The sequence below is a fragment of the Pezoporus flaviventris genome, unplaced genomic scaffold (assembly GCF_033815535.1).
Source record: "Pezoporus flaviventris isolate CSIRO_AGI_PZ_B2104156 unplaced genomic scaffold, CSIRO_AGI_Pfla_v1 ptg000007l, whole genome shotgun sequence".
NCBI lineage: Eukaryota > Metazoa > Chordata > Aves > Psittaciformes > Psittacidae > Pezoporus > Pezoporus flaviventris.
Window position 1 is genome coordinate 76,157,773 of NW_026892555.1, and position 19,213 is coordinate 76,176,985.

Sequence of the window (19,213 nt, forward strand, 5' to 3'; positions counted from 1 at the left end):
TTGTAAAAATACCCGTAGCTTCCACATTAGTATCTGTTCCACAACAGATTGCTTAGTCATTTTCATTTTCACACAATGTAAAAATCAAAAGCCATCATGAGCATTTGGACTTTTTTCAGTTGAAAGCTGGTTAGAACATTGATTTTGTCTACCTTCTCTACTAAGGACACATGCACAACCTAGCTTTGCTTTGCTGTATTGTAATTTACTAGCTGTGATTTAATGTTCATCCTTACTAACAAGGTGTGATGATGTTTTAGGACATGAACTTGTAAAATGTCTCATTTTTTGACATAAAAAAAGTGTACAGTACGGTACAGTAATGTTTTTATACAGGCATGAGTTGACATTATACTTGCACCAAGAACTGCAATGCAGATCTTTCTAACAAGACCAACTGGTTTATTTACACAGACCAAGGAGATATCGGTTGAAGGAAAACCAGATTTGAAATCTGGAAATTATTTCTTTGAAAGTTACATCTATAATTGCACTGGACTACAAGAAGATATATTGATTTTTCCTAAAAGGATAAGCTTCTGACTTGCTTCTCTTTGTAGGGCTGGGGCTGTGTGCAGATTCTGCACAGAAAGGGAAGTGATCTATCAAATGGTTAACATGCAAGATATACTAGCATAGCACTGAAGGGGTGGTTATCGAAAGGTTCAAGTGGCCTAAATTAGGCAGAAGCTTTGATCAATGAATCGTGATACAAGTAAAAAAATGCAGCCCACATTGTTTATTATAACATCAAACAAAAAGTTTGGGATTACATTATTACTGCAGGTTTCTGGTAACAGGTTACCAGCAAAACTAGGCAAATGGCAAGTAACTATATATAGAAACGTCTCTATCACTTCACTTTATTTCCCAGTTAAAACAAAACAAAATAAAAAAAACCCCCAACAAACTATTTATAAATTTTGAGTTATATAAACCCCAAAATATATCAGTTCTGTTATACAAACTATGATAAAAGGACAAATCAAACTCTGAATTTCAAATTCAATGTCTTGGCAAAAAGAACACCGAACTTAAGTTCTCCTTAAAATCTCTTTAAAACTGGCATTTCAGTCAAACTCCAGACATTATGTCTGACATCCAATTCAGGAAGCTCCAAAGCCACTTTTTCTCCCAGTTGTAAATCTTTGCTATTGTTTCTCCTAAATACACAGAGTAAGAGGATTTCAGGTTTCTGTTGAATTGTACACTTTGGTCAACTGCTGACCACATTTAAACTTGTGAATTTTTAGATACTTATATTTAAGCCAGAAATAAGTGGTCTTCCACACACAAGAGACCCGTTTTTATTCTACATTGGAAATGTTAAATACCTACTTTTCTGTTGAACTGCAGACACATTGACTACTTGGAAGCAGCTTTCCTAACATAATGGAGGTTAACCACCTTCTTTTCAGATACACAGTCTTCATTTTTGTAAAAAGTCAGGAATAATTTTGGTCAAAAATGTCTAGTTATACATCTTAAACACACATGGAGAAACCTCAACTTTATGCGTATATTTAACTACTGTACAGTAATTTCACCACGAGGTGGTGACACAGCAACACTGGTATTAGAGCAAGGTTTGGGAGCCATTTCATATAGAACATAAATAGCACGCATGAGGGATTCATATTCAAACTATCGTATACATAGTGGAGTGCAGAACATGACTTACAGAAAACCTAGTACTTCTGCTATAGTGTGAAACTGATTAAAGTTAAAACCCCAAATTGTTGCTGTATTCCTGACTTTATTATATTACAGTATTTCCAGTACCGCAGTAGTGTGATTGCCTTTTACACTATAAAATATTCAGTGTGAGGGTTCTCCTTTCCCCCCTTCAAGGAGAAACCATAAACAATTTAAAATAGTGTATCTGAAATTCATAGGATGAGAGTCCCATCTCTTGGACTAGGTGACCTTTGAAAGTCAGAGAAAATGCAACACATTTTCCAGCCATTCATGGCACTAAATGCAGTTATTTGTCTCTGACAGGGGGTGTAAAATAAAACCATTAAATAATTCATGGAGAACACTGCAGGTACACAGCAGGAGGAATTAGCAGTGTCACACAGAACTTTCTGTCCACCTCCCATCCACGACAGCAATTTAAATTTGCATCCCCTCTGATAATTAGCAGATTGAGAAAAGTAGTGTACAAGGGTTTTGTCTTAAGAAAAACAAAATTATTATGGATAGGCCACTCTCCTTAAACACTGTTTCTAGCTTTGGAAAACCATTTGCAGCATTAATGTATTTTAAGAGTTGCTTGTTTATTCTAGTGTTGAAAACTACTTATTGTAACAGTCTTCTGAATTACAAAATCCTTTTACTAACTCCTACCCTTTATATAAAATTGTTGACAAACAAAGTGGAACTTCATGGAAGCACGAAAACAGGTAAGCCCGATGCCTCCTATCATAACAGAGCTTAGAAATACATAAGATAAATGTAGACTGCTAGCTTACTAACTTTAATAGCAAAAATGGGGGGGGGGGGCAATGTGGGAGATGAAAGCATAAGCTACAACAAAAATGCAAACTACTTTCATATACACTAACCACTAATATAAAGAGGAGATACAAGGCGGCACACAGGGATGACTCTTAACAATTGAGAAAAAACATGCAAGTTATGCAGAAAAATGGCACATCTGCAGGGAAAGTTATCTGGAGCTGCTTCTCTTGGCTGTTAATAATGCTTTCTTTTGCAAACCTGAAAAGTTGTTGAAAACATAAGATGCAGTGCAGATAAAATGTACCGCTAGAGGTTTAGTCCAGTGGTTCACATATAGTGCATTGACAAAGAAGCAGCCAAGCAAGAAACGTGAATGGTACAGGTTAAGTTTGTTTCAAGACATTACAAACCCACTATTAACCTTGCTTCACAAAAGAATACTTAGCAGATTCTTATAGACCACAAGACACCATGAGACACCTTTATCAGTTCTACTACACACTTTTCTACGGAACAGGGCCTATTCTGAAACCTTATTCTGATCTTGGGCTACTAACAGTATAAGAAAGTCATCTTGCTAATCTTCAGTGCGACAATCAGATGCACATGCTGCCACTTCTTGTTCACACCTCTCAACATCTACCAGCCCCGATAACATCTGTCCCTTCTGGCCCTGTCCCCAGGGCCCACTTGAGAGGCAGTGTTACCCTGGGCCCAGAGGGTTGGAACAAGGGAGCAGTAGCGAGGCTCCTGGTGAAGGAGGAGTGAGAAAGAAAGGAGGTACAAACTATAGTTGCATGTACACAAAGACAGAAAAGTTATATCATGCCCTTGGAAAAACAGATATAAACATTAAATCTCTGTTAGATCAAAAGCTAACAGATACATAACTGCATATTCCAGACAAATTAATTCTTCCATGATCACATTTAAAGACAAAAAGGAAAAAAGATACATTAAGTGATGTAGATGATGGATGTGGAACTCATGACTGTAACACAAAAACCCACTTCAGCATAGTATTAGTAGAGTTACTTACAGAACCTTAATAAATGGCTTAAATATGAGCCCTGTACTTTCTGCAGAAACAGCTTTTGGGACTCTTGTTCAGGTGCTCCTTTGAGGATATAAGCCATCAGCTCTCTCTGAACATTTTCAAAGGTTTTTGTGCATAATTTAGAAAGAATAAGGTTTCATGCTCCCATCAATTCCCCTGGGTTTGATATAAAGTACTACACATCTATTCTAAAACTGTCAGTAAGAATGAAGGTGTCAACAGAGAAAATTACTCATAATCTTCTGACCACCTGCATCATTTCTAAAACTGAGCAAATACATGAACTGTTACCTAGTAGCTGCAAAAAAATAAGACAACAAACCCAGACCAAACCAGAACACCCTCCTACCCCAGATGCTTCAACCCATCACAGTCACAAACTCTGGCCAAAAGAGTCATGGCCTCTAAAAATGACAGATGGTGTCATGATCTCATTTTGTATCTAGACATCTGTTCAAGCAAACCCTGTCACATTTCTCAGAAAGGTCAGTAGCTCTCAGGTTACTGGCTTAAAGATCTCTTTGTGATGTACTGGATTTTTTTTAATTATGTGTACATGGTTTTATATGTAGACGTGCTACTCAGAACTGCAGCAGTGACAAAGTACACCATGATGTGGTGGATCTGAAGGATTGCACCTACATAAACAAAGAGGTAGTAATTACAAAGCTTCTGAACCTTCCTGATTTCCCAACTGTAACCACACATGCTTTAAACCTGTGCAGACTCTGTAATTTTAAAGGTAACTTAGAATGTAAGTTACCTTTAGAATGTTAGTCAAGGTGGAAGAACTGAAAGTTACATTCCCAAAGATACATAAATCAAAATATAGGTAATACGGCTATTTTCTAGTCTTTCAAAAAGTAGTATCTAGAGCTTACAGAATGATGCAACTGTAAGAGATGTGGATGTCTGTCTAAGGACAAAACTTATAGGCAACCAGGAGTTAAGTACGAAGCTTGACCAAATGAGATCAAGGGTGCGAACCGTCAGCAAACCCAGTGAAGCAGGTTTACTTTTTCAGAGCTTTCACAGGTCTCTGCTGTCACCTCTGCTGAGGAAAGGAATCACCACAGCGCAGAAGAGAATGGTTATAATGATGTAGTTACCTTTCTTTGAAACAAACATTTTATACCTTAAGGTCTATGCCAAAAATATATTTGAATATTTTAAAATTTGTCTTCTAAATTGTTCAGGTACAGAGATGATGAATATAGAACAGCATTTAGATAAAAAAGATTGTGAAAACATTTAAAATTATTTATTTTTTTACATTTAAATTTCAGCTGATGACATACTCGAAAATAACCTTCCCCCCCCCAAATACAAATTAGTGTAAAAAGCATATATTACAGTTAAGTCCATTAAAGTACCAAAGGCAAAACCTGTAGGAAACAACATAATATTGATTAACCTCATTGTAATACAATGTAACAAATTTGTGAATGTTATGTGCCCTATGTGTAAAGATGGAACAGTGAGTCCACTGAACTCACAGCATAGCATCTTAATGACCTATGTGGCTATTTTAAAAGGTGATTATGTAGAATTGTGCTTTATTCTGTACCACTTTGGGATCCCATGCAATTTTTAAATATACCAAATAATTATATTTGTGTCATGTGGTTATGACAAAGTCAACAAAACTTGCAGTTTAAATGAATCACTGGGGCACCAGGTAAAACTCTGCTGGCTTCAAAGAAGCCCACAAAAGGATGCTGTATTACTGAGCAAATAAGGAACACAGGAAGCATCCACAAATACTCCTCTACTCAGACTTTAGGGAGAATCTTCTACAACCTTTTTCCTATAAACTCTACAAAGCTTTTCTAATAGACATCTCTCCAGCTTATAGATACCCATATGCACTTTATTTCCCACTGCTAATCTATAGCTGCTGCACAGGTTTAGGCTTTTACCAACAACTACTACTACTGTGACAAATAGGCTTTAGCTGATCACAACTGGCATCCCTTCGATGTTAAGGCTTGGGCACACTTAGAATCTCTGATATATACAAAGTTAGACAGATACTGTTTTTAAATTGAAACTGGAGAATGTAGTCATCAACCTTAAAGAGTAACTAACATTTGCCAATCCAAAAAGTCTCCTTTAATTATCATCCCTCCTGTAGTCCAAATACATAATTTCTAAGAACTAAATGAATTCTGTTAATGCTGAGCAATACTGCTTCTCAAGCTTTTAAAGTGTTTCCTTTCTGACATCATCTGTCTTCATGTGACACTTCAGTTTTCTGCTTTTTATTAACAGTGAGTCAGTCTAATTTGCTGTTACTGTTTTTTGGTGGTTTGTTTGGTTTTTTTTTCTTTTCCAGGGGAACGTATGCAATAAAAAGCTGAAAAAAGAACTCATTTCACAGCTTTCAGCAGCATGCATACCCCTTCTATTTCTTGACCAAGAATATTTTGGTAATATTACTGTATAAGAAATATGTTTAAATCATAAGCACTTGATAAGGTTGGATGTAGTTTTGTCAACAGACTGCACAGCAGACTGGTCAGGACATGTGACTTTCAACAAAACATAATACAAGCAACCTTTCATCCCTGACTCTATATGCTTCTTGCACAGTATGTTAAGTCATAATAATATTTTCTTCTCTTCAAATGACATCGGAACTTTTTACCACCGGTGTGTTGCTAAACAACATCAATCCCATACACAAAGGGTTGGGTTTTTTTTCTTATATTACTAGTCAAGAACAAACTTTTCAAAGATTAAAGCAATCCTATTGGTGCAAAAATGCACTCTAGTGTTCTGCAAAGGGGGAGGGGAACTCATCTTGTCCTACAGGTTGCCTAAAAAAAAAGAAAAAAAAAAGACCCATTACTGCCAGGATTTTGAGGGGATGTGTTCACTTCTATCCAAGAATAGCCTCAGTCATCTTCCCAAGTCTTAAAAAGGAGATATATTGTCTTTCTTTAGCTGATCAGACTGGTTAACTCCAGCTTTTTTGAATGTGATTCCAGTACACAAGTTCCTTGACACAGCAGAGTAAATGTTGTCACTTTTCACTGAATGTCCTATGAAAATAAAATAAACCGCAACTAAATCTGGGCCATTACACTGAACAGCTCCTTTACACAGACACTTCTAAGTAAACTGATAGGTCAGCTCTCACGGGAAACCCTTCCTTTGACCTGTACTCCTGTCCAGCTCCCCTGAGAACACCAGCTACTCCAGTTCGAGGTCATTCAAAATGTGAAATGTGATTTGATAGCCAAGTACTACTAGTCCTAAGTCACGACACTCAATTTGCATAGATTTTTTCTTTAAATGCCTCTTTGCATGAAAACTGGGTGCCATATAAATACTATTATAGACTTTCTTTTTAACAAAGACTACAATACTATTGCTACACACTGTTGTCTTTTTACCAAGGCAGTACAAGGGCTGGGATCTTCCAGGCCAGTTTCCCATTTATAATAGAAACTGGTGATGCAAAAGAGACATGTTTATTGTACTTTTTGGTCAAAAAAGTAAGGAATCCTTGTTTCTATCAACAGGAGCATAAAGTTTTGTTTGCAAAACTTTTAACAGCTCTGCCCAGCTGTTGGAATTCTTTCATACTTTTCTCCCACAAAAACTCTTTTAACCCTTTTTCAAAAATCAGTTGATTTTCCTCCTTCAGCCTCCACATTCTTCAGATGGGATATTCCTAGTTCAAGGCCTCTCAAAGTCAAACAGCTAGGAAAGATGAGCTGAGCATTCCTTGAGTAGCAGAGCAGCTGCACAAAAAAAGGAAAATTGGATTTTCAAGTGCCAGACAAAGAATACTTTTAACCTGAAAAAACATGAAAACAACTTTTTGTGTAGCATCACAAAAAGGCAGCTTTAACTCTTCTTGTGTGGAACTTCATTCTGATTCTCTTCAGTGGGTTTTAATGTAAATTGTATTAACAGGTGATCATCTACTTTGATGAGAGCTCCTGGCACATCACTTGTTGCCAACATTTGTGCACTGAATTCAATCATAAAAGGAAATTCAAATACTTTCTACTAGCAGAAGAAACAAATATTTTTATATAACTAAAAATCAACATACCTTGAATAGCTAAGTAATAGGGAGATTTGACTTTAAACTGAATCCACATTTTTCTAAGACCCAGCACATACTTAGAAAGGCCATGCACTGTAAGACTGCAGCTCAAAATCAACTTGTTCAAAATAACTTAGCTTTCTCTACATTTTTTTTTTTTTTGGGTTCCTCACCCTATCCCGACTCAAAAGGTTTCTGGCTGACGGTTTAGTGCACCAGTACACCATCTTTTTCAATAGGCAGGCAACAGTGATTAGAACACAGCAGACATCGTTCTGATAGAGGAAGGTAAACATCAGTATCTCGTTGAAGCACCTGCAGCCATGTCCTTCCACCACTTCAGGACTTGTAATTCACAGTACCTTTTATATATTCTTCACCATTATTAGATTCCTCATGAGGTGTCTTTTTTTAATAAATTATACCATCTTACACAACACTATAAGGGACCTTGTGATAAAGAATTAGTAGAGGAAATACTGTCTTTATGCTAAACTTTCCAGTCCTTTATCTGACCACATCTCTCCTCACTGTTCTTGACCTGCTACTGCCCAGGATTATATGACAAAACAAAAAAGAAGATATGAGTGGGTACCTAATCTTCACAACTCCTAGCTTTTTTCTTGCTTTACTAAGGATTTGTGCATATGTTCCTTTGCTTATTATACATATGAATTCACATTATGACTAACAGACTATTGACCAATGTCACATCTTTAACTACGATGTTATAATGTTCATGAAATACATTTGTGATGCAATACTAAATATTTCATGAAGTAGGACATGAACTCAGGAGAAGACGTAAGAAGTATTTGCTTGCATCTGAGAAGGAGCTATGAGGAGTGCAGTCCACTGAAAACAATCAGTGAACAAAGCTCATTCCATAGCTTCTACAGTACCACTACCCTTCATTTTAAAAAATATAAATCAGTAGCTTTGATTCAGTGTGCCCTTAAAATTACCCCATTATCTGTGCATTTACATTATTCTCTCTTCTTTTGTGATTCTAAAATTAATTGCTCCAGTACAGTTCCCATACTGCTCCAGTGTAGTTCCAATAGCTTCTCCTTATACTGCCTCTTGTTTAACTTGGATCAAAGTATTCTGACCTCCACCAGATCTCATTAGCACTTCTGCAGGAATGTTCTCCAGTTATATCCTATTTGTTAGCACCCAGACAAAAAGGCAAATGAATTCCACAAAAACCCTATTTTTGATTAAACTATTTTCTCAAAACTCTTTGCTCAATAGCAAAGGCACAAAAGAGTGAGGGACTAGGGTCAGGGTTAATTAATTTAATGTCAGCTTCAGAAATAATAAATGAGGAGAGCAGACCCTATTATCACACTTTTCCAGGTTACTGCTTTGAAATGTTCATCCTTTTAATTTAAAAGAAACAATTTTTGATTCATTAAAAAAAAAAAAAAAAGAGGAACTCTTACAGGTTCAGGCCTAGTATTACTTAACTATTTAACTGCCAAAGCTTGCTACAAGCCTATATAGAAAAAAAACTGTGAACAGGTTAAGTTAGGTATTACAAAGCTTGTATGTTTTGCACACCAGTTGCATCCTTTCACATGTTGGTGAACACTGATGGTTTTTTTTTTCCCCCACAAACCCAAATTTTTTTTTCCCACAAAAAAATTATTTTTCTTCTCAACTGGTAAGACTTTCTTAAGGAAAGACTGCATATTCTTTACAAAACTGATTCAAAAGCACAATAAAAATATGATTATGATCTAAAACCTCTTTTTTTTTAACGTGTCATGCCTATTGCTGTTTTCCTGTATTGAAAAATATACGCTTCAACAAAGTGGAAATCCAGCTAAACATTTTGTAATGAACAGCATTTAACACTTTGGTGGCTATCACTAATGAGTCAACATTTCCTTAAAAGAAAAAAATACCACCTACTACTACAATTACTTTATACAGGGCACAGCTTAGATCTCTGCAATCGGAAATGCGTAGGTGACCCCACCCTTGCAGAGACCCAATTATGCCACTGGGGTTCCATTCACCCATGCTCATCCAGTTAGGTGACCGTGCCTGCACAACAGACACCAGAAGGGTCTTCTGTATTTCCTCTATCTTACAACAACACATTGTCATGCATACTGGAGAAACATCCACAGAAATGTTCAAATCCGAAGACATAATGAAATGCTCACTTCCAATTTGTGTAGTACTTACACTGGCCTCTATATTCTGTCACTTTGCTAATTAACTTTAAAAAAGTCTATTTCCACATACATGACTATTTTTTTCCCCTCCTCCCAGTATCAAATATTTCCTTAACATCAGTTTAGAGACAACATTTTGATTAGCATCAAGACAATAAAATTGCAACTATGGGAAGATCAGGTGGACTTTAAGAATCCTGTATTATAAATTCTGTCATAGCCAAACATTAATAACATCTACTTTCAAAATATCTATTTTAAAATCTATTTAGCTAAGTTTAATTAGCACATTTATTTCATAGGAATGTGCTGGATCATATTTTGAAAATATAGTATTTGTTAAATTGTTAATAAGTTTTAGATCCAACTACTTGCTTTTTGTCCTGATGGTTTTATAAACTATCTAAAATAAAAATTAAACTTCAGAAAGACAGGCATACCTCAAAGGGACACAGTGCCCTATCTCACAGTAATAAGTTATGGTTCTGTCAGTAATGTGGCTTCATCTCAACTATTTGTCTCTGACATTTTCAGGCTTGTAAGTTGTCCCATGGTTGGGAAAAGTGACTAGGTAGAAACCACCTAGTGTTTTCTTCCCTTCAGCTTTAGTTTAAGAAAGACACAAGAGCTGTACAAATTAACCTCTCTGCAGACATTAACTAAGAAACCTTAGGCTAGCATTAGAGGCGAATCCCCAAGAATTTGCCAAGAATGATCTGTTACAATGCACAGAAAACTGATTTTAGGCTGAGAACTCAGGAGCGCACACAGATTAACTACACAAAGCCCTGGTCTGTACTGTACTGCACTGCACGAGAAGGCCATCAGAATTGAACGTACAGTACCTTTCATCTTGTCCCAGATCCTCACTGTCTGGCATTTCAGATGTAAAAAGGAATTCTTTCTCTACCAAACTAGATAATCCAGGCAATGATCTTCTAGTCTGTTTTGTGTTTTAGAAGTGACAACCAGGGCACCTGTCCGGTTTGCAGCTGAGAAGAGTGCTCCTTGCTCAGAGAGCAAATGTTTACAAGACATCCTAAGTGCTTGCTGGTCTTGAATGAAGTTCAGAGCATTCAGCTTTGATTGGCTAAGGCTATAAATAAACAAGTCGTGACTCACCTCACACACTATGACAGGGTGTTTAGTAGCAAGCACAGCCAAAAGCAAAACAGTTGGCTCTTTTTTCTTCTGGTCATGTGAGGGAGGCTCACCACCCAGTTAGTACATTTTATTTTTTCTGCTTCCACTGGAAATCTTCCTCAGTGTCTCCCAGTTTTCTCAGGTGTAAGTGAGCAGCAACCAAAATGCCAGGAAGATAAATGACTCAAACTTAAACTGCTTAAAAATCTAAGACCTTATTCTAACTGTAAAAATATGAATCCCCCCCCCGCCCCCAAGTGTCAGTTACAAGCTGACAGAAGAAGCAAAATTATTCTCCATTGACTACATTCACAGAATAAAAAAAAATGAACTTTGGTAACTCTTTTAAAATAAGGATCAGGAAGATGAGTTTTAAAGAAAGATTGACTGCATTGTTTTCAAGTTCTGATTCCTGGCTTGCCCGCTACAAGCAGTCTTAGCTATCACAAGGATACCAGCAAATGGCACTGGAAGAGTCCACAAAATGAAAGTATGCCACCGACAGGAGACAGGAGGAGGTTTTCTGCCAAAATACCTCAAGTGCCTCTGTGAACAACCCGAGATGAATTGACAAATTCACTTTCCTCCTATGGCTTTGTGCAGCATGCATGACAGGGATTCTGTCACTCCAGAAACACCAGCTATGTCTCTATTAATTTTCAACACCCCCCAACCTTATCTGTGCTGATAATGCTTTGTCACACAGCTCAAGACTCCAAGGATCACATATGTACATTGTTCAGCACACTGCTCAGGACTGCTCCTTCACATGGCTTCCTTCTTCCATTAAACAGCTTGAGCTATTGTTCTTAATATATTTTCAAATAAATGTTATATCCAGAGATACCTGCATAGAAATCTTTTTTTTTCTTTTGTCCCAGGAAAGAAACCAGCAAGATTTAGACCTGCCTCTCCTGCATGGGATAGTATGAATTGTCCCGGGAATGATAAAAATAAATTTAAAATAAAAAAAAAAAAAAATGTAATCCTGTAACAAAAGGCACACCAGATTAAAAACAAGCATCCCATACCTTTGACTTGGTAAATTGCATTTGGCGCATTATGGGTAACGCATCATTCACTGGAAAGATGACTTAACTTTCAAAACTACAAGAAATTCTATCAATTTCTTCTTATTTAATTATAAAATGCTTCAAAACGATTAGGACGATCTAGATAAAAGTTGCAAAAATTCCCTAAACCATAAAATCACAGAGCTATTACTTTAAATTACATGGTTTATATGTACTATGTGAGTATCTGAATTAAGAAAATTCTCAGGAAATGGTGAGGAAAAAAAGCAAAACAGGAATGCTGCCTATTTGTGAACTACAACTTCCTTTAACTCTTCTCCCAACATTCCAGTTAGTTCCTTTTTCCTTTTCCTAATCTCATCCAGTCATCTGTATTCATAGCTTTCCTCAATCTTTCACAAGACATGTTGTTCCTGAAGCAGTATGATCATACTGGACTTTAAAAAGGAAGGAGAGAGAAGAAAAACAGGAGTAAAGTCCTATGCCTGGATCATGCAAGGCATATATAAATATGTATTAATAAAAGCTCTGCCCTACACAACAATGATGTTCCATGGTCACCTACATATGCATATTCCAGTCTCATCTTCTCTTTTTTACTTCTTTTTCTGACAGTTACAGCTGAAATATTTAGAGCTAAATTTCCTTCAAGCTTACTCTGAAGGAAGAGCCGCTAAATTAAAAAATCTTAATTAATAAAATTACTTATGTGACAGCTTCATTTTCCAGTTAAAATTCTGAAGTTCTCCGATCAGGAAAAGCACCAAAAGAAATAACTGAACTCTGTAAACATACAAAAGCACCATTCAAAGCTTAAATGGAGCATCAAAGATGAAAGCAAGCAAAACTAAACCCCTTGTGCAATTTGAGTTGCTTTTGTTTACATGCACTGCAATATAGTTTTATATAGCCACATGTATTTACTATGCAAAATGCCTTTTTACAAAATACTCGTTTGTAATGCATTTGATGATTACAGTCAGGAGCTGAAAAGCTTTCAGTATCATGTCTATCCCTGTATTTCAGTCTTGGAATTTGATGTATTCCTAACTCTTCAAGTATTCCTTTGGACTGTTCATTTCTTTGTCACACTCCATACGCAGTGTTCACTGCTACAGCAGAAAAATGGTTCACTGTTTACTTTTACAATTCCTCACAACTCTTCCCCACCCTCAGGGAGGTAAGGCGTATAATAACACCCTATTTATTTATTGATAAGCAATTTATGTTCAAAAGTTTCTACTGAAATGTCAAGGACCTGTTAACCTGGAAGCAGAGCATTTATAAAACACTTCAATACTCAGAAGATTAGCTTCTACTGATATCATTGCTCATCATTTTTGCAAATCAGACTTCAGAACAGCAAGAGTGCATAATCAGCTGAACTGCAATCACACTAAAAAGACTGAATCTCCAGTAAATTTGTCTCAATTTTTTGATGATCCTGAATTCTTCTGCACCTGAAAGATTTAAAAGCTTGTATTGGCCCATCTGAAGCTTTCCAGCAGATCGAGCTCCAGACTTTTTCACAGTCGCACAAGATGGAATGACCTCTCCCAGTACACCTGGGTGGAACAGGAGCAGGTGAGCCAAAGTAGTGTACTGAATTAGGCCAAAGGGATTCTGGCATCTCCTACTGTGTCCAAAAGTGCAGCCCAGAGAAAATTTGCTGCCTTCTTCCAGACTCCAACTTGTCAATCGTAAGTTTACTCAACCAGCAGTGATGTCTGTATTTTTAGCTCTGAGTGGATTTCCATCCTGTGATAACATCTATAGCATCTTGTGGCAGGGGCTTCTGCAGCTTAACTACATGCAGTTTGACAACCAAAAAACCAACCAAACCCCATCTAATGTCATTTGTTTGGATCTAGCCACTTCAACTTATTTCTGAGAAGTCTTATACTGGAACAGGCAGATGACAGTCAACTTTCTTTGGCTCTTCACAGCTATTTAGCATTTTTGCACATCATTATCATACCATTTTTGATGAGACTGCAGAATTGAAAGGTGGAGCTGCCTAGGAAAGAGCTTGCCTGATACTAGAATTGCTAAAAATACTTTTAAAAATGTTTTTAACATGGAAAACTCAAAGTGACTAGAAGTGATAGGCTGAGAAAGAAAAAAAAAACAAACCTCTTACCCTGCCCATGTTATTTTTCAGGGTGGTTCTAACTTCGTTGCTTAGTTGCAGCTAACACTACAACTTTCTGGATTGCAGGGGACTTTGGTCAGTCCTCTCTCTCCCTTTTAAGTTCATTCTTGCCACCTCTGAAGCCTCAACTCATATGACTAATCCCTGCTCCTCCCAGCAACCTCTTTGCTTGTGCTATCTTCCAGCCTTGATATGTTTGTCACTTCTCACATCCAGCATTTTCTGAATTTTTCCCTCCCCTTGGCTTGCTGATTCTTCAACGGGAAGAACCCCTTCCACCTTACGGAAAGAGCTAGCCCCTACCCCTGTTATTTCTGAAAGGAACATGAAAGCACTTGACTTTGTAAACAAAGGAAGAAGGTACTATCAATCATGCTCTGCTCTTGGTCAGCTCATTCAGCTTTAAAAGCCTTATTTTTATTGCTTGTTTCATGTATACAAGCTGTTGCATGTCCTCAAACATCCTCGCTGCTCTTTTCCAAACTGCCTGTTTAGTATAAATGATTTAAGGTGAGAGACACTGGAAATGTACACCACTATTCATGGTATGGGCATACTATTGATTTACACATTTTGACCCTTTCTGTGAGGTGTTTCCCATGATCTGTTGGCCCTAATTACCACAGTTTCACACATAATATTCCAGAGTACAAAGTAGTGCTTTATTTTATTTGGAAAACTTTAAGAATCAATCCTTCTTACTTCCGTTCATCTCCATTACCCTGTTCTTCAATTAAGGAGACCTCTTCTAGACCTTTCTCAAAACTTCCTTGATAGCTGCTAATGTCTCTCTCTACCACCAGATACTAAGACACCCCCAAGAATGTGTTGGCACACAGATCAGCTGCTAGCCTGACATGCTGCTTGATCAGGGAATCTTACCAGGTTTGCTCTTGCTGAGTACAGATTTGGACTGAACATGTATCATAATGATGAAGTAAATTGCCTTCCCCCCCAAAGAGTATAGACATCTATGTGAAATATTCCTTTTCTTAGCAAATGCAAAAGATTTCAGAGGCAGTCATCAGCAAAAGAAGGAAAATAAAAGCTATGTTCTTGCCAGAGACGAGGAAGCAGCCCTAATGAGTAGCTGAGAGGATCAGAAATAGTGTCAGATTCACTGTTTTCCATACTCAGATACTGCTCAAGCACTTCAGCAGGTAGATAAAAGGCAGTGTGCTGTCCATGGGAAATATGAAGGGAATGATCTGGTATTGTGTGGTAGATGGTGTACCCCACCCAGTCTGCAAGCTTTCAAAGATGTTTAATTAGTCAACCCATGGCACGCTTTAGCTGGTCAGCCAGCTCCAGAACTAGTCACAATCATTGTCCCTTCTATGTCTCTCCTTGTCTAAAAGGAGAGCAAGATGGTGCTTTCAAAGCATAACCTTGTTCTAATTATTCGGTCTCGCTTCTAATCATGTGGATGAAAAAATAATGAACACCATACTGTATACTTAAAGATATCCTAAAAAACCACAACTGACTCGTAGCAAGAAAAAAATCACACTCCTAAATTCTGTATGTAGTTCATATATTCAGAAGGAATGACAAGTCTAGCATTTTACTTTTTGTAGATGGTTTATGCTGATGTTACTTTCAGCAAGAATGCATGCTTAAAAATTACCATCACTGTCAAAGGCATGTTTAGAATTAAAACTAATTTGAAATGCATGTTTCTGCTACTGAAATAATTCATGTTAATAACATAGATAAAGTCGTTCGTCCCGTGTCATGTCCCGTCCCCCATTCCCCCCCCCCCCCCCCTCAGTTAAGTATTTTCCACCCCTTTTTCAGTACAGAAAACAGAATATAGTGGTCACACTTGGGGGGGGGGGTATGTGTGTTTGCATGTGCAGTGTGCAGGCACATGTATATTTATGTATTTATAAGTATACATTTTACTGTATTTCATCAATTTGAAGGGTGCACCCAATTTTCCCATATTTTCAACATCCAAATTTGCTGAATGGTACTTGTCCCAGGTCTTTCTGGCTATGTAAAGCTGACTTCAAATTGCAAACGTTTATTATATTTACCTAACTTTGAGATGTCTTTGTACACCATAAGATATGCACAGGTAGCTTGTTTTATAAGAGAGGGAGCCTTTCATACAAACATGAATGAAAAATCATCAAGACAGACCTATAAACATGCTTAGTTCTCTACTGAAGTATTATAGCAGGTATAACCTCAACTTGGTAAGCTAAGCACTGTCCTAAAAAAATATGTAAGACACCTATTACATGCAAAATATAATTTTGTATTTACCTATATCTAGGAGTAGGAATGGCAAAAAAAAAAAAAAATTAAAAAAATCTTTCCACAGTTAAAGACTAATAAAAGCAAACAAAATAAGTGCTCAGGAAATCTTTTTTCTCTTCATGGAATCCTGAACACTAAGCAGAACTCTTCTTTGTACTTGCATGAAATAAATAATTGTTAAAACAGTTTTTAATTCTCAGGATGCATATTCAGAAAAAATACTCCCAAACAAAACAAGCAAACAAAAACCAAAGCCAAACACAAACACTTCCCCCCACTCAAAAAGAACGAAACCCACAAACAAAACAGCATTCAATTTTGACATTAAAAAAGTAATGCAACATTCAAAAAGCTAAGCAAGATATTGCATGCAAGAAATATTTACTGGGCAGAACAGAGCACGTGAGTATGTATGTTTAAAGAATCATAAAAATTTGAGTATAAAAGCAAACTGACTATCAACAGACACTAAAACCTGATTTGCATCAGCAACAATGAATTGTCACAATTTGGTTTTAGTGTTTCATCATAAGGCACACATAATAATGTTCCATAATGCATGACAGTATTTCCAAGTTTTTTAACACAAGGAGAAAGAAAGGTTAAAGGAAGTAAGAGACACTTCAACTGCAGTTTAAAAGCAAATTACTACATTTTAGTCACATAAAGATAGCAAATCTTCCTCTGGTACAAATATGATAGATCATGCTGGATTTGTGTGACAAACACAGAAGAGCTGGAGACAGGGCGGTAGATCTTACCACTAAGGGTGAAAATCTCAACTGCTCTGGGACTTTTTGGCCATGGGATCTTGCCTAAACAGCTATAAAAGAAAGAGATTTTGGAAGGAAAAAAATAAAATAAAATCACATAATACATCACCAAGCATTTATCTGAGCAATTTCTAAAGATAACCAAATATTTCGCCAATTTTTTCAAGAGCCTTCTTATATACTGTTTCATGAAATTATTTTGTTTACTATAACACATTTCCTATTTGTCCCAAGACCTATGGAAGTACTTATGTCTGTAATTCAGTAAAGTCACATTAAAATGCAAATTTTTTTCTAGGCATACACGCTACTCAAGACTTCGAAACTTTCCCCTCCACCTGTCTCTTTTTATCTGTAGCAACCTGAATCTTTTCCTTCTCAGCAATTGTATTCTCCCTCATTGAACAGACATGAACTATATGAACGGCAGACCAAATAGCAAGATAACTATAAAATGGAATCAGCTTGCAAACAAATTGATTAAGACATTAAAAATTGTTAAGAAGACATGAAGACTTGAAAATCTTTTTCACAAGTGTCAATACAAATAGTTAAAGCACTATCCTTAAAAGTTTATTGTGTTTTCTAATGTAAGAATTAAATGCAGCACAAAACAAGAAAAATAGACTCCCAACAAGCTACCAAGAAAATTAGAATATTTAGAAGACAATTCTATATCTAATTCAATTAAGAACATAAAAACACATTCAGCTATATAGAATCTTTAAGATAATTAGGACACCCAGAGCCACATACTGACAATGCCTGCATCTGAAAGCTTTTGCTGGTAATCTCAAAGTTTGCTAAAACAGCCCACCATTACTTGATGGCTGCCATCATCCTGTGAAGAGGAGAGTATGAGATAGTTTTCTGTCTAATCATATAATTTATTCTTTGGTGCAGTGTAAGAAAATCTCACCAGAGAGTGCTTAGTGCAATCACAAGCCATAACTAGATTTAAGTCCAGGTCACCGGTTCTGAATTAGAAGCTTAAGGATGAATAACCGCAGGACATCAAGTACTTTATAATGGAAGCACAGCACAGTTATATATTATTAATCATTTTCAGGACATCAACCCTGTTCTTATGTTGCAGCTCAAAGCACCAAAGTTTTTATTGACATTCAGAATTGCTAGCCAAATGTTTTCATATTAATTATGATTCATCTTGATTTCTTCAGGGCCAAAATCCATGCCTATATAATGAAAGTGAGACAGATTACTAAATTATACTGTTAACTTATCAACTTATTGACATCAACTTATCTATTCAGTGGTTTACTGTGTGACAAGAGATAAAGTCTCTTAGCGTTTAATATACCTGATAATAAAATTACAATCATATTCTCTTGTTTTGAAAAGAGCTTTTTTCCATTAGAATTGTCTTTGTTCAGTCTCATTGTGGTAGTTTATAAAGCTGTGAAACTATGACACTAAAAATACTAAATCATCACTAATACAACTCAGTTTCAAGGCCATATTTTTATCTGATAGAGTAACTGGTAATTTGTATGCTACCTGACAGTACTTTCCAACTCCAAGACATGTAACAGCACATTAGCAAATCTGATATAATGACAATAATGAAACATCAATCTCTATAAGCAAAACTAAAGTATTTACAAACTAAAACAGATCAGGGAAGAAAAGTCAGAGTGCATGCCATTTAAGAAGGCACATATTTGTGTATTCTGATCAACCAGCTTGTTAAAAAATAGACAACAAAACACATAAAAAAATATTATAGGAATCACTTGTCATGGTTCATGATACTATTTGATCTTGCATTAAAGCCCTACAAGATGGAAACAGAAAGCGACATAGAAACTTATTAAATACTAACATCAAAACTTAAAGAAAATAGTCCTGCACAGTATCACAGGCACCAATGTAGAAGGGCAAGATAGGTAATAATGAGAAATAGCAGCAAGAAATAAATTCTACAATGCAATTGTATGCTTTTTGCGATGGCAATTCATACATGTGCACAACTGCACATTCGACAGGATGGTTAATTCTGAGATCACTGATGAAAACAAAACTGATTTTATCCTGGAGTGACTGGTGTGCCTAATTTCTT

At 36.5% G+C, this 19,213-nt stretch overlaps 1 protein-coding gene across 3 annotated transcripts in view; it reads right to left on the reverse strand.

Moving 5' to 3' along the window:
* The window catches only part of RETREG1 (reticulophagy regulator 1), a 65,233-nt gene that overhangs the window by 15,003 nt on the left and 31,017 nt on the right, over window positions 1–19,213 (reverse strand). The window contains exon 1 of one of the 3 annotated variants that reach the window (XM_061449254.1): window positions 10,612–10,836. The exons of the other annotated variants lie outside the window; for them this stretch is intronic. Within the exon in view, the coding sequence (XP_061305238.1) occupies window positions 10,612–10,646 (35 nt within the window). The 5' untranslated portion in view covers window positions 10,647–10,836. Of the gene's footprint in view, window positions 1–10,611; window positions 10,837–19,213 lie in introns of those variants that run through there. 3 annotated transcript variants of the gene reach the window in all.